Source organism: Oncorhynchus mykiss, chromosome 18, assembly GCF_013265735.2.
Source record: "Oncorhynchus mykiss isolate Arlee chromosome 18, USDA_OmykA_1.1, whole genome shotgun sequence".
Taxonomy (NCBI): Eukaryota; Metazoa; Chordata; class Actinopteri; order Salmoniformes; family Salmonidae; genus Oncorhynchus; species Oncorhynchus mykiss.
Window position 1 is genome coordinate 19,908,172 of NC_048582.1, and position 15,080 is coordinate 19,923,251.

The following is a 15,080-nucleotide window of genomic DNA, read 5'->3' on the forward strand; positions in this document are numbered from 1 at the left end:
CCACCGCCACCACACCGTCTCATACTTCTGAGTGGGAGACCTTCCCATGCAGTAGCCTGCCTAGCTCACAAACTAGAATCAAGGCGACCACTCCGGCAAGGTTAATTGACCCACAGTCCCAGGCCGTGACATGAAATCATTGACGGGACGTGCAAATGTGCGATAGAAAACCGATCGCGCAAATGTCACCATTCGGAATATTTATTTATTATTATTTTTGTGCGGGCGCCCCGTGCCCGGAAAGATGCCGCCAATGCCTAAATCCGCTACTGCTTATAAAAATACATTGCATTTAATGTGCACCTCACTGAAAACATCCACCGGAGGCAGAATGTTGTTTTACTTTGCCTGGTTTCTATGGCACCAAACCCTAAGCTATTTGCACTCTCCTGTCACTTTTCCCACTTCAGCCACTTGTGACAAATCCACCTAACAGAGCCGAGCTGCGGGTGTTCCTGACACTCACTGAAGGTTTGAAATGTGGATGTGAACTGGACTCTGACTCAGAAATAAATTGCAAACACCTGAAGCCTACTTGTCAGACAAGTGAATAAGATTTTGCTAAGTCATTTGGTGCTGCGGTTTTATCCTATTTGACTATATTTGCATTGTACAGCCTACTGTAATCACTTGACAGTTCACAGCCACCACCATTCCCCCCTAGCGCACCATTGTCGCACTACACATTTCCCTTTCTCTCATCATGTAAGTGCTGCCCCCTGTACAACGGCTTGAACCCGGGCTGGTTCCCGACTGTACCGTGTGCTCGAAGGGAGAAATATGCAATTTACATTTCTGGATGAAATCTCTTCTTGGAATGGTTTACCTCCAGTGAAGGTGAGTAGCCCTGCGCGAAACAGTCAGAATTCCAACGTCTGCGTCCCACGTTGAGTAGTTGTTCGTGTATTTTAAGAGTGCGATTGAGCCCGATGTAAATTGGGAGTTTGGTTGGCTTGTTCCTGCTTGATGTAAGCTACACTACTAATTATTTTTCTAAGGTGGAATTTTTTTTTGTTGTTGTTTACAGGTAGACAGGCCTACATTGTATTAGTACAACCTACGAGTAACCGTTTGTGTTTTCTAATACGCTACATGAGCTGTAGGCTACATGTGGAGAGAAAAGGTGATTTAGAATTCCCTCAATCTAAAGGACTGCAGTCAGCCAATGTAGGGTGTAGAGTTAACCCTTGAAAGTCATGTAAAGCAGGAGTTAATGTTTTCTAAAGCGTTACACCTAGAATGACAACAATCGCTTGTTTTTCAATTCAATTGATTCAATAATAATATAACTCAAAAGTCTCAAACACACTTTCAGACTTAACTTTGAACCACTTTCTGCACACGGTTGACCGAATTCGTTTGTAGTTCAGTCTGGCCACCTTGTTACCATCAGCGACAGCGTTGCGCCTCCAGAAACAATGTTGCACAATGGCTCATTGATATCATTCACGCTCGTGCAGACAGTTTCATATCATAGACCGTTCTCCTTAAACATTAGCTTGCTCCTTAGTGTTTGTGAATATGTTGGTTGTTGAACCATCTGTCTGGGCAGGGCTCGGGAGGCCTTGCAGAGACCAGGGAGTTTCCTATGGAAGTCTGCCATTTGGGTTTACAGGTAGGATCGGGCAGAGAAACAGCTGTATAGCTCTACTACAGTCTGAATATGCTGTTGTATGAAAATGACAGTCCAATCCGAAAACTAGCACTTTGCATTTGTTAAGAGTACGGAATAAATTTGGTAGAATTCCCATGATTTGCCTTCACCACATGCTTGGTGTTAGCCAGGCTAGTGAAGGTGTAACAATGTAATGTAAAGTGCTACCTGAACCTTCTGGACTGTCTGTGTTTTGTATTCTGAATGTAGTCTGGCCATTTTAAGAACTTCTCGCCAATGAGGTAGGATTTTGTTGAAACATTGTTCAAGACAGTGTTGTATAAATGAACAGATTCATAATAATCCAACATTTCATTTGGGCCTTCTAAACTATGCGGAACTTGGAATATGTTACATAGTAGTGCCATTGAGTGTCACCCAGACCTGAAAATCCCAAAACATACAACAGACCGGTATGGTAATTCAGCTGAACAGACCATGACAAACCACAGTAGATGGTATATCTGTGTTGAATAAACAAACCCAAACATTTTCTCAGTGTTTGATCATTTGCAGACTGTGCGAATAAGATGTAGCTAACCTACCTAAATTCTCTAGATGTTCAGTATAGAGTTGACTCCAATATACAGCTCTATTGAAACTCCACGGCTATGAGCATTGTACAGACTAGCAGTCTCGACTCCCCCACCCCTAGTTGCAGTAAGAACCAGGATGGTTGGTTGGTGGTAGTGCTTAGGAAACGCTGAACAATGAAACTCCCTTTGTGTTGTGAAACATGACTGACTTGTCTCAGACAAGAGAAACACACTCACTTGTGAAGATGGATATATCTTCCTGTCTGACCATGAATAATTCACAGATCCATTATCATATATTTTATCTGTACACCGAGCCTAACATCAGAGAAGTGTGATTTATAGGTCGTTTCCTTGTGGGATTTGAACAAGTCCTCCTCCTGCAGCGCTCTCCATTCTGGTAGGCTAAATGGTTTTCGTTTGTGCGTCTCTTCACGTCGGCAAAGAGAATATTCGAAAGCCGATAACTGTCATAAGCTCCTCGTGAGTGACAGCGTGTGAGTGATCGTCAACATGGATGGGGAGGGATGCTGCCCCTGTGAGAGCTTTAGGTGTAGCATTGTGGTCTTTGTGTCGGCGATCAAGAGAGATGTGACGGCAAACCAGGTGGAAGGAGTAGTCACCAATCAAGTGCCTCAGCTCTGCTACAGAAGTACAGAGAGACAGAGCTGCATCCTGGAAAAAGTCCAAGAGGACATCTTTTGCCGTAATCTTAGATAATGTGCAACATTCAAAGTACATACAACAGCAAGAAGGGGGTTCTTCATCTTATCTTATTTTAATCCATTAATCCGGTATGTTTGGAAGCCAAAGTGCTGTAACACGGACTGTAACACTGCTGCAACATTACAGTAACAGGCTACACCTTGGAAACGAGGTATTTATTACGCAGTGCCTCCTCCTGTTTTTGAGTTTATCATTTTGAATAGAGAAATCACAGCTTAATTATTATGCTCCTCATGTACTATGAGAGCTGTCTCTCTTGGCTCTAAGGCTGTGTTTAGACAGGCAGCCCAATTAGGATATTTTTTTTACCAGACAGATTGGTATTTTGACCAATCGCATCAGTTCGTTTCACATGAGATCTTTTTCAGAGCTGGTCTGATTGGTCGAAAGACCAATTAGTGAAGAAAAAATATCAGAGTAGAGCAGCCTGTCTAAGCTCCGCCTTAATAACCTGTGGTGTCTGCCTCTCTTGTGAGTCCCAAATGGCACCCTCTTCCCTTTATAGTGCAATACTTTTGACCAGGGCACATAGGATGCTGTATTCCCTATATAGCCCACTACGTTTGACCAGAGCCGTATGTGTCCTGGTCAAAGGTAGTGCACTGTAAAGGGAATAGGGTTTCATTTTTTGCGATTTGTTTCTCTGCATCTCTGACACTAATGAATGGCCGGGGGAGAGGGGGACATTCTGGAATGTTGATGCAATTAATGGGTTCATACGCTCCATGGACAGCATCTCGATGACCATGTGATTCCAAAGAACACATTTAGTCGCTGACTCGTGTTTCTTCCCTCGGTCGACTCCCCTCCGGCGTCTCAGATGAATCACGTTGTTACCTTTTAACTGAATAAGTCTCTCCCGTGTTCAGCTTGTCTTTCGTTCCGCTTGTGTTAGCTTGTAGTTAATAGAGTCCAAGTAGATTTTTACAGTGAGAAGTATGAGGGGATGTGTGTGTGTGTAGCGGTATGCATATGTACATGCATACTCAATTAATATTGTTTCATGTGGGAAAAACACAAACAGGACAGGAAGGGCGTGCCTCGTTGGGAGCTGCTTGGACAAATGTCAGTGTTGTCCTTTTGTCCTCCAGTGATTGGAACGCTCCTCTCTGTGTCTCAGCTAAAAGGTCTTAGTTCCTCACATCCGCACCACCACAACAGAGCTGTTTGCCTCTGATACGTATGGCCTAGCTGGAATACCAGGCCAGTGCAACGACTGTCCTATTCACTCTGTCAGAGGAGATGGGTTAGAGACTATCTTTGGCTAATGAAGGTCGGACATATCATTGGCTGGTAATGATGATGAGCTTTTAATAGGCCCTTTGCTTATGTTGTGGTGAGGTGTGGGAGGGGCTCTGTCAGGCACACCGCACAGCTGTACTTCCTGGTCACAGGCTAGCAGGAGACGGCTTCAGTCAGGGCTCCCCTTTGTTCCTGAATACCTTCCCCGGTTGGCAGAGCTTTGTGCTTAGACTCGGTCACTAGAGAGAATTAAGCTGTCTTTTTGGGAAAGTACAGTCGTCTAGTTTCTCTTCCCCAGTTTGGGAGAGAGTCCCATCTCCTATTAAAGGCTGTGAGTAGTGAAGGATCTGTAAATTAGGCTGTCATATACAGTGGGATTAGATTACCGTCTTTGGCGCCGGAAGCTTGGTTGGAATTACAAGACCAATCTGTGGACTCACTGTCGCTGTGGAAACCGTGAATGAACAAACTACCTTTTACCGTAAGGATGAAAAAGGCAATAAAAATGTTTGTTTTTTTTTCACAAAGAATGAGCTACAGGACGTCACCGTTCCTGCGTTGATCTGTTGTCGTTTTGTTTGCTCTGTTATCACCAGACCGTTACGACAGCCTGCTCTGGAGGAGGAAGGATGTGCCGGGGGGGGGGGGGGGCCTTGAGGGTCTGTCTGGGTTTGGTTAGCAGGCACTTGATGCAGCTTTGTTAGTGAGCTGACTGGTTAGATGGTTATTTTCTTGTTTCTTTGCTCTGATGGTGTGCTACCGCATGTTTGTCATCTTGTGCGTTTCACTCAAGGGTATTTACACTCCCACAGTTCCTCAAGCATGAATCCCAGAGTCGTGCGTGTGTGTGTTTCTCTACCTTGCAGATCAGTCCTCATGCCTCTGTCTCCCTTGGCTCTCTGAGGGTGTGGTCCTTCATAGTGAGAGGATGTTTATCCAGTGTAAACAGGAAGAGAGCGGCTGAATGGAGGAAGATTAACAAGGAGGCTCTCATTGGCAGGCAAACGCCAGCTTGTCCCGCCATAGACCAAATCAGAGGCAGGCAAACGCTGCTGGCTTCGGCTGCCGCGGATAACCTGACGGCTTCCCTAAGTAGTGTGTGTGTGTGTGTGTGTGTGTGGGGGGGGGGGGGGGGGGGGGGGGCACAGCGTCTTCAGCTTTAGTGCTGCACGGCCACTGGCACCACTCTAAGTAAAGACCAGGGACCAGATTAGTGTTTCCCTTATAGATCTGTTGAAGACAGCCCTTAAAGCTGCCTTCAGTCACCAACATCTTCAATTGAAACCCAGTTTGGCCAAATTCGTTGACAAAGCAGCTTAGCTGGGCTTTTGGGCAGGTGGTGACTGGCAAGGTGATTGTGGTATTCTCTCTCTGACCCCCATCCTGGCAGGGACCTCGACCCCATCTTTTTCACCCTGTTAATCCCTTTCATCCCTCATTCTTAAAAGGATTAGCACGGGAGAGATGGAAATTCCTCTGTGATGCTCTCTGCAGAACCAGCCTTATTTGCACTGTCTGGGCTCTGTCTGGGCTCTGTCTGGGCTCTGTCTGGGCTCTGTCTGGGCTCTGTCTGGGCTCTGTCTGGACTCTGTCTGGGCTCTGTCTGGGCTCCTGTAGCAGTACCTTTACCCTGGTTGGAGTGTTTATAGTCTGTCTGTAGTCCTCAACCCAGGCCCTCTGCCTTACTCTGGCCAAAGTGTCTGTAGCCCTGCCTTACTCTGGCCAGAGTGTCTGTAGCCCTGCCTTACTCTGGCCAGAGTGTCTGTAGCTCTGCCTTACCCTGGCCAGAGTCTGGATTTTTCTGCCTGGTCTTTTGACCAATCACATCAAATATTTCAGTGCTGATCTGATTGGTCAATTAGTGAAAAAAAGATCAGAATTGTGCTACCTGTCTAAAAGCAGCACCAGAACTATTTTGATTGCCGAACTGGCACATTGACTGAGCTGGCAGCTGGCTCTTCCGTAGAATAAAACAGCCTTAGAGAGGTTTGTCATCATGTTGTTCAGTATTCCCTCCGATGATTCAGACGTTTAAAAGTGTGTCAGCAAGAGTGCTGTCAAAATATCCAGACTTTGTTTGATAGAACTAGCTATCTCAATACCCATGTGCAAACACACACACACACACACACACACACTATATGAGTCACTGTTTACACACACTATATGGGTCACTGTTTACATTCACCCCAAGTGCTACTAGTTTCTAGTATTTCTCGAGTTTTCCTTTCTAAGTGGCAGATAAGATGGCACGAGGCAGTATCTTGGATGAGCAGTTCTTTTCAGTGAAACGACTGGAACAAATGTGGTTATGAAAACAGAGAGAGTGCCCCAAGGGAGAGTTCGAGCCCCGCTCTACTTCCCATGGCTTCATTTGTGACTGCTGCGGTAGTTAATCAACATGTTTAATGTGTGCAGAAGTGCGCTTTTCTTGTGTAACCGGCTAGCTAGTTAGCGGGGTGCGTGCTAATAGCGTTTCATTCACTAGCTCTGAGACCTTGAAGTAGTTGTTTCCTTTGCTCTTCAAGGGCCGTGGCCATAGGTAACGGAGCCATAGGTAACGATGCTTTGTGGGAGGCAGTTGTCGGTGTGTGCAGAGGGTGTGCAGAGGGTCCCTGGTTCGAGCCCAGGTAGGGGCGAGGAGAGGAACGGAAGCAAAACTGTTACACTTGTGATAGTCCAAAAGTGTTTGAATGAGCACGCATACTGCTAACTCCAAACACGTCAGGACAGCAGGATGTGACTGTGGAGGAGACGGAGAGTGGTGACTGTGGAGGAGACGGAGAGTGGTGACTGTGGAGGAGAGTGGTGACTGTGGAGGAGAGTGGTGACTGTGGAGGAGAGTGGTGACTGTGGAGGAGAGTGGTGACTGTGGAGGAGAGTGGTGACTGTGGAGGAGAGTGGTGACTGTGGAGGAGAGTGGTGACTGTGGAGGAGAGTGGTGACTGTGGAGGAGAGTGGTGACTGTGGAGGAGGGGGAGAGTGGTGACTGTGGAGGAGAGGGAGAGTGGTGACTGTGGAGGAGACGGAGAGTGGTGACTGTGGAGGAGACGGAGAGTGGTGACTGTAGCACTCTGGTTAATTTCACAACAGATCTGGGTCAGTTAGAGTGGATTTCCTCTGCTGCAAGGGGTCATGGGAGTTAGCTAGCTTTAAGTGTACACTCCAGTGAGTGTGCTCGTTTCTGGGATATGTTCGTAAATTAAACAATGTTCACCGTAACCTCTCTCCTTCAGCTCCTTGTTTACATTGAAGATTTCACTAGGGATTTTGGCCCAATACAATTTTGGCCCAATACAAGCCAGCTGTATACCAGAGGAGGGCGGCTCATTATAATGTCCAGAATGGGGCAAATGGAATGGCATCAAACACCTGGAAACCATGTTTTTGATACGATTCCACTGATTCTGCTCCAATCGCTAGCACCAGCCTGTCCGCCCCAATTAAGATGCCACCAGCCTCCTGTGCCGTATACATTATTTATCACCTGTGTTACAATACAACATATGTTATCACTTTGTCAACGCTCCTTTCTGAAATGCTAAATTTTCATTGAATTCTTCTTTAAATGTGATTGGATGGTTCTAGGTCAAAATGGAATCCTTTAGTGTTGTACGATGAATGATGCTGGCGCTGTTGAGAAGTGTACGTTGCAAGCTTGGCTTATCAGCTCTTCTGCCAAATTATTGCATTGATGCGTGTGACTTTATGTAGCGTGCTCCATTCACTTTCCTGTCCCGTTACCTCCAGCTGTTAGAGGCTCTCTGTCTACCTCCTCGATGGTTTACCTGTTGTGTGTGTGTGTGTGCGCGTACGCCTGTCCCCAGCTCTCCCTGCTCACATGGCTCTCTCTGTTTCCCCAGGCGTTGTTACTCAGCCATGTGCCTAATCGTAATCCCTGTTGTTTCACTACGTCTGTTTCTGCCCTTTTCACTTCTGTTCCCTCTTCCCTTCGGTCATTTAAGAACAACTCTTACATCATATCCTCCTGTACATGTAGTCAAATCAAGGGCACCCAATAAACGCTCTTATCAGACCCGCGTCTCCTAGAGAATGCTGTGAAGTCTTCAGCCGGGTCTAGGAGTAGAACTAATGGTATGGAATTAGTGGGGAGTTAAAAAAATACAAAAATTCTCCCTTTGATATTGAAATCCACTTGATGTTTAAGTTACGGCCCTCCTCTGCATCCACACAGCCTTTAGCATTTTTCTGGGAGATTGATCCTCTTGGGAAAGAATGTTTCCAAGATTAGAGACTAAAACACAGAATATAGGCCTAAAGCTAAATTGGATATTTTACGGTATCTGTTTGTGTGTTGTTGGCTGGTTGTCTCAATTCCCTTCTGAAAGCTTCTTGGTTTAATAATGTGATAACCAAACACTGTTTTACCTGGAGCACTTTGTCTGTGTGATGATGTCACGCTAGGGGAATGCTGGGAGAGAGGGGCAGCCTCGCTGCTGGAGCTGGTCACTGCCAGATTTCCCTCTGGAGATGGTGGGGGGGGTGAGACCGGGGTCGGTGAGGGAAATGGGTTTGTTGCTCTGCATCCGACCATTGTTTTGTTGAAGCTCCAGACGTAGACCTGCATGCTCTGCACAACATTCAATTCAATCTCTCTTCTCATAGGCCAGTCTGTCTGTGGGAAGATTTCTTTCGTTGAGGGAGGGATTCATAGCTAGGTCTGCTGCTGTTCTGTTGTTTGTGGGTGTGCTTAGTGCTTACACTCTCCGTGAACTACTGTAGGTTTGGGTTGTCAAGGAGGTTAGATGTAAGAAGAGCCTTTCACAATTGACCTTTATATTAGAATCAACAGAAACTAGTCCAATGGTTTCAAATCTCTCCTGTGTCAAGCTTCAATTGGTGTGTGTGTGTGTGTGTGTATGCGATCCCTCCCACACAATCTTCATTAAAATAATGATTTCCCCATCCTGCCTAATGGGAATGTCAAATGCTGCTTTAGTGAAGCGGTTGTGTTTTTCTCATATTTATCTCCTGGAATGTTAATTCCAGAGAAAAGGTGAAGTGGAAGCTATGTGCAGAGATCCCAGCTGTCCAGATCTATCTGCAACACACATTCTTGTCTTTCAGTATCAACTGGGCTATAGCAGACCACCACTTCTGTCCTCTGACCAGACCTGGCTGTCTCTGTCTCCTCCCCAGGTTGATGTTTCCTAGTCGGGAATCCCCAGGGTTGCTTTCAAGATTGACACCCGACAGCTTGCGGCCTCTGCCAATCTCCTGAGCGAGCTCCGCCTCCCACCGGACAAGACTGCCCACAAGCTCCCGCTGCATCTGCCTGCGGCAAAGCCCAGCAACCTCCGTGAGGCCCTTGGCCAATTGCCCGGGAGGAAGGACCTCGTCGCCATGGACACGGAGTCCACCTACTCAGGGTACTCGTACTACTCTGGTCGCTCCCGGGGATCCCACAGACATGGGTAAGAGGAAGTTATTCACGTTCATACCCTCTCTAGTTTGAAGGATAGACGGTCACGAAACCTCTAATAAATTGCTCTCTTCCTCGCCTCCTTTTCTACCCTGTTCTCTCTGTTTCCTCTCTTTCTCTCCTTCATTCCACTCGGTCGCTATCCCCTCTTTCCCCTCCCTCCATCTGTCCACCACAGGGCAGTGTGGGGTTATTTGTCTGTCATTAGTGGAATAGCAGTGTCTGACAGGCTCAGGAAGGGAGAGGGGGACAGGTGCTGAAGAGGCCTGACTGATGGCTCAGCTGATACAGAGGGCCACAAGCAAGGGGCTCCTGTTCCACACAGCCCCTCCTTTATCCAGCCCGCACATCCCTCTCTCTCTCTCTCTCCCTCTTCCTTCCCTCTCTCTCTCTGGGACCAGTTACCCAGGCTGAAAGGATCCCTCTATGACTGAATCTGGTGGGACCCCCTGAAACCTCTGGTGTGCTTTCTATCTCTCTCTCTCTCTTTTTCTTTCTCTCTATGCTCTCTCGTCTCTCCCGCGTCAGACCCCACTCAGCTTCAGTCAGTCGCCGATCCCTCGCTCGCAGACGTGTTGAAAAGCCAGCAGCTGCCCTCGTTAATCTCCACTTGACCTCTTCCCTCGCTCCCTCTCTCCAGTGATGTCACCACCACTCCCTTGGGATAAATTTGGGCAGGCGTATCACTGGATGGAGAGGCCTCTCTGTTTCTGGCCAGGACCCCCAGGGCCCACAGGGCTTTGTTCAAAAGTAGAGCACTATTTAAGGTTTAGTGTGCCATTTGGGATGCGGAAAGTGAGTGATGGCAAATTGGAGAGGCGATACAGGGCCTCCTTGCCAAACTCCTTTCCACTCTCTCCTCTCCCACTATGCTAAGGCCACTGGCTGGCCTCTAATTCAATAGACAAAATAGAAACGCTTGGCTTTGAAAACCCCCTGTCTCCTCTGAAGTATAATCCTTTTACTCTGACGGGTGCCATGCATGAAGAGGCTTTGGATTGCCATTGTCTAATTGCATCTGTGCCAGACATGGATGGACACACACACACACACACACACACATACACACACATACACACATAGCTGTGTGCCTCTCTGAGATCCCGTGTCTGGCCTTGGTACACAACTAAAGCTAAAAAGATACCAGAGAATGAACTTCCAAGATATTACCATGGCTCAAGCTGCGTGATCCTGTACCGTGTCAAACGTCTCTCCCACTGACTCTGGATCGCTGCCTCGTGCTGCTGTTTTTGTGGTGTCGTCTCTAGCGCGATTTATACACAGGGAACCCAGTCAGTCCCCATTGTAAGCCACTGTGCCTCTGTAGACAGTGGCGCTTGGTCTTTTTAAGGACATCAGAGTAGTTTGCTACCTATTGACGATTCTCCCAGACCAAGATCACCTGCCTTTCAGCATCCGCTGTAATGGTGGTGTTGAGTGACGTCGGTAACTTCTGAGTCTTCTTTCTCTTCTCCAGAGAGGGGCTCTTCTTCTGTGGCTGTGGAGCGTGCCAATGATCATTGACTAGTGAGTCTCACATTGGTAGGCAGTCATGTGGAAAATTGGCTCTTTTTGATTGGTAGGACTCCAATTATATGGCGGCACACTCGATTAACACGTTGTAATTTATTCAATTCACTATCTCATGCCAAACTTTTAATCCCTTTGCTGCTTGGGGTGTTATGGTTCCCCAAACTGTTCCCCTTTCTGAGGCAGGCCACATTTTGGGTAGACACCCTATTTCTGGAACTTTCTGATTAGAGTTGATGCTAATGGGAAAAGCCAAGTGGAGTGAAAATACCCCCTTACCCACATGCTGCTTTTGAACTTTCCAACTGAAACGTAATTTATTTTAGTCAGGGGTCTACAGAGCAGGTCAAGGAGAGGCCCCCACCTTGCCTGATTAATGCTATAGGGGAAACACTGGTACATGTCATACAGTGTGTACCCTGTCACCTGATAATGGAGCTAATCCTAGCCAACAGTCTGGCCTCACCACGGCCCCTATCACACACGGCTCCCTCTCTCTTTGGCTCAACACTGTGTGGAGAAATGTCATTGAGCAATGCTGCCGCCATGGATTCTCCCCGTCACTATGAGGGATGGGCAAATGAACGTGCTATGTCCAGGCTTGAAGCTATAGAGACCTTGGCTGTGTTGATTTAGGGTTGAGTAAATTACCTTTGTTAGTTTAATGTTGTCTATCTGCCACAGCCACACCTCTTTGCCTGTTCACCCCCCCCCCCCCCCTTCCTTGTTATAGTTACACAGAGTGAGCAGAGCTGCCAGTGTCGTTGAGTACAGCCACTCTCTCAAGGTGAAGTGAAAACGGCCTCTCTCTCTCCCTGTAATATGATTATTCTGAGAGTGTGGTTATGTATTTGGCTCCTCGTCATCCTCCCGTTAGCTGACACTGGCAGTGAGTACCGAGCTTCTTGGGCTCTGAGCTCCGCCGTTGACACGGTGCCTGTTTTACACAGGTGTGTGTGTGTGTGGTTTGACTGGCCAGCCATGCGGAAAGCGAGCAAATTCATCCACAGACAGACTCTTGGCGGAGGAGGTGCAAATCGGCTTCGTTTCCCACAGCCCTCTGTGTCAGTGAGAGGGGGTGCACAGACAGTGTCAGACTTAGCTTCGGGTGTTGCGGTGGAAATCGCTCCCAGGTTTGGCGCTGCCGTAGGTTGCCAAGCTTCCATCCTCCATCTAAAAGCCACATCTGCTTTAGGAAGTCAAATTCCTTTTTAATCAAATGATACCAGAGGAGGGCTGTAGAATAGCAATGAGGCTGGCTGGCGTTGTGTGCTAATGATGCAGGAGGAGGATGAGAGGAGGAAGAGTTGCACATTGATTTGCTCACAAGCTACTTTCTGCTTTCCTGAAGTCTGTTTCTGAAAGGCAGGCTGGTATATAAAAAGGGTGCTTGAGACTCTCTCCTTCATCCTCCGTCCTACATTGATTTTAAACAATCACACCAGTCATAAGCAGCTGCCTCCAGACGTACCCGTGTATGAGTCATCCAATCTTTACATCGACTCCCGGATAAACAGCTTAACTGAGCCTACCCCGATGTGACTTACAACCCCTATTGGCTGGAGGGGTATACCACAAATGAGTATCAATGAGTAAGCCAGCTAACTTTGATAAACAACCAGAAATAGCTAGTTATTTTCTTGTTCATGGAGCTAAACTTAGATATGAGTTTTTGGTTGTTGAGTTAAGTAGACCATGCCCATTTCAAGCTTATCTTTCCAAAAATGTATTTCCATCATATTTAAGCAAGTTAGCAGGCTAACTCCTTGATCCTGCTTTGTAGTATAACCCTCTACCCAACCCTGGCCTGTGCAGCAGTACAGTACCATACCATATTAATGAGTACTGTAAGTATGAGTACTGTAATAAGTCCCCCCACCCTCTCTCCTCACCAGCTATCTCCCAATAGGGCTCCTCCAGTTACTAATCACCATCACTGTCAGTGTGAATGATGATCATGCTCCTCGCTGGACTAATTGTAGCACTAGTAATGATATCCATCATTTATTTAAGGATTACTTCGATCTCCGCTTCCTTCTAGATTCAATGTATTCGTTCTGAATGTCTTTTGGTGCCTCTCCTGTTATTTCTGGAGTACCATGCAGTGCTGGAAGTAATGTAAGTCAATGTCCTCTCTGGGAGTCCCCAGTGAAAATTAATGGTGGAGAATGCCAATCCACTATGACTGACTCTTCAGATTTCCCAGCCCCCAGTGAAGAAATATGTTTATTAAGAATTCTAATCCTGTTCCAATTTATCTTTGCATGTTGCCTTATTCTATTTTTATGATATTGTTCATCTGAGTTTGTGGAAGCTGGCTGCGGTCATTTTCAATAGGAAACCGTGTCCTGATCAAAAAGGGAAAAACCCAGAATAGAGGCAGGAAACCGATGTGTTCACCTCTCTACCACAACACATTGGCTTCTATAGAGGTCCATTACTTCCATAGCAGCCAATCACACCAATTCCCCCGATGAGCCTAACGTCAGGATATCCTGATGGGCTGTCCAATCAGCGTTGATCCTTCAACCACTTTTACCAATGCTGAATGCTTCAGCGGCACTCTGAAGTGTGACTCACCTATTTAGTTGAAACTGATTGCTGTTTTGATTGCTTTAGGTCAATCAATAATGGATCTATGAGATCAATAGTGTCTATGTCATTGAATATCCACATTGCAAGCTTAAAAAAAGTGCATAGTGCTCTTTCATGTCCTGGCATCCAACTCTCACAACCAAATCCATGCCTATGTTCCGTAACAGATGGGTAAAATGTGCCAGTAACACCTATTGAACCATTTTGTTTGTGGCATTTATCCTAATGCATAAGGAATGCATATCTACAGTGCTACGCACCAAAAAAGTGAATCTGATATGACAACGTGAGGGATTCTAAAGGATTTGAACATCCCTAAACAAGGCATACTGGGACACACCAGGGTCCTATGCCAGCACTGAGACTGAGGTGGCCACGTTACTGCCTGCAGTGAAAGAGAGATACAGGAAAAGCCACCCCATTTAGAGGAAATGTCATTTGTTACACTCGATACATCACTTTTATGGTCTTCACAAAAGACTCCTTATACGGAGATATGCTCAGAGGACAAGAAATGAACATTTAGGGTCAAAAGAAAAATGGCAGCAATATCTTGAACTGTGCTTGGTCTTCATCATAGCTAGAGGTTTGCGCCTGTTTTAAATCATGATTTTCCCATAAGTTGTTTGTTGATGTCCCTGGATGGCACTCCGGTTGTAATTCAGCCCATGTTGTCTAGCATTTGCAATTTCTGGAATTTTTAATAAAGACGTACAACACGTTTTCATTCTGCAACTTGTTTGTTTCCCCCATAATCCCTCTGCGATAAATTAGATCAGACCGAGCCTGTCCTGTTATCTCCACACTATCCTGTTTCTCTCTCTCGCTCCTCATCTCTCTTCTATTCTCACGCTGTCCCTCTGTAACAGACCGGAAAGTACTGTATCTAGCTACTGTACAGTACAGTACCATGGCTATCCCTCTAACAGACCAGACCATGAGTATCTAGCTACTGTACAGTACCATGGCTATCCCTCTAACAGACCAGACCATGAGTATCTAGCTACTGTACAGTACCATGGCTATCCCTCTAACAGACCAGACCATGAGTATCTAGCTACTGTACAGTACAGTACCATGGCTATCCCTCTAACAGACCAGACCATGAGTATCTAGCTACTGTACAGTACCATGGCTATCCCTCTAATAGACCAGACCATGAGTATCTAGCTACTGTACAGTACCATGGCTATCCCTCTAACAGACCAGACCATGAGTATCTAGCTACTGTACAGTACCATGGCTATCCCTCTAACAGACCAGACCATGAGTATCTAGCTACTGTACAGTACCATTGCTATCCCTCTAACAGACCAGACCATGAGTATCTAGCTACAGTACAGTACCATGGCTG

At 46.5% G+C, this 15,080-nt stretch overlaps 1 protein-coding gene across 4 annotated transcripts in view; it reads left to right on the plus strand.

Annotated features, from left to right (window-relative positions):
* The first annotated feature begins 431 nt into the window (after positions 1–431).
* The window catches only part of LOC110495772 (vang-like protein 1), a 45,497-nt gene continuing 30,848 nt past the window's right edge, over positions 432–15,080 (plus strand). The window contains exons 1-2 of one of the 4 annotated variants that reach the window (XM_021571192.2): positions 432–837; positions 9,319–9,593. In XM_021571192.2, coding sequence (XP_021426867.2) covers positions 9,523–9,593 — 71 coding nt within the window. In that variant the 5' untranslated portion in view covers positions 432–837; positions 9,319–9,522. The other 3 variants (XM_021571190.2, XM_036952228.1, XM_021571191.2) reach the window with 3 other exon arrangements.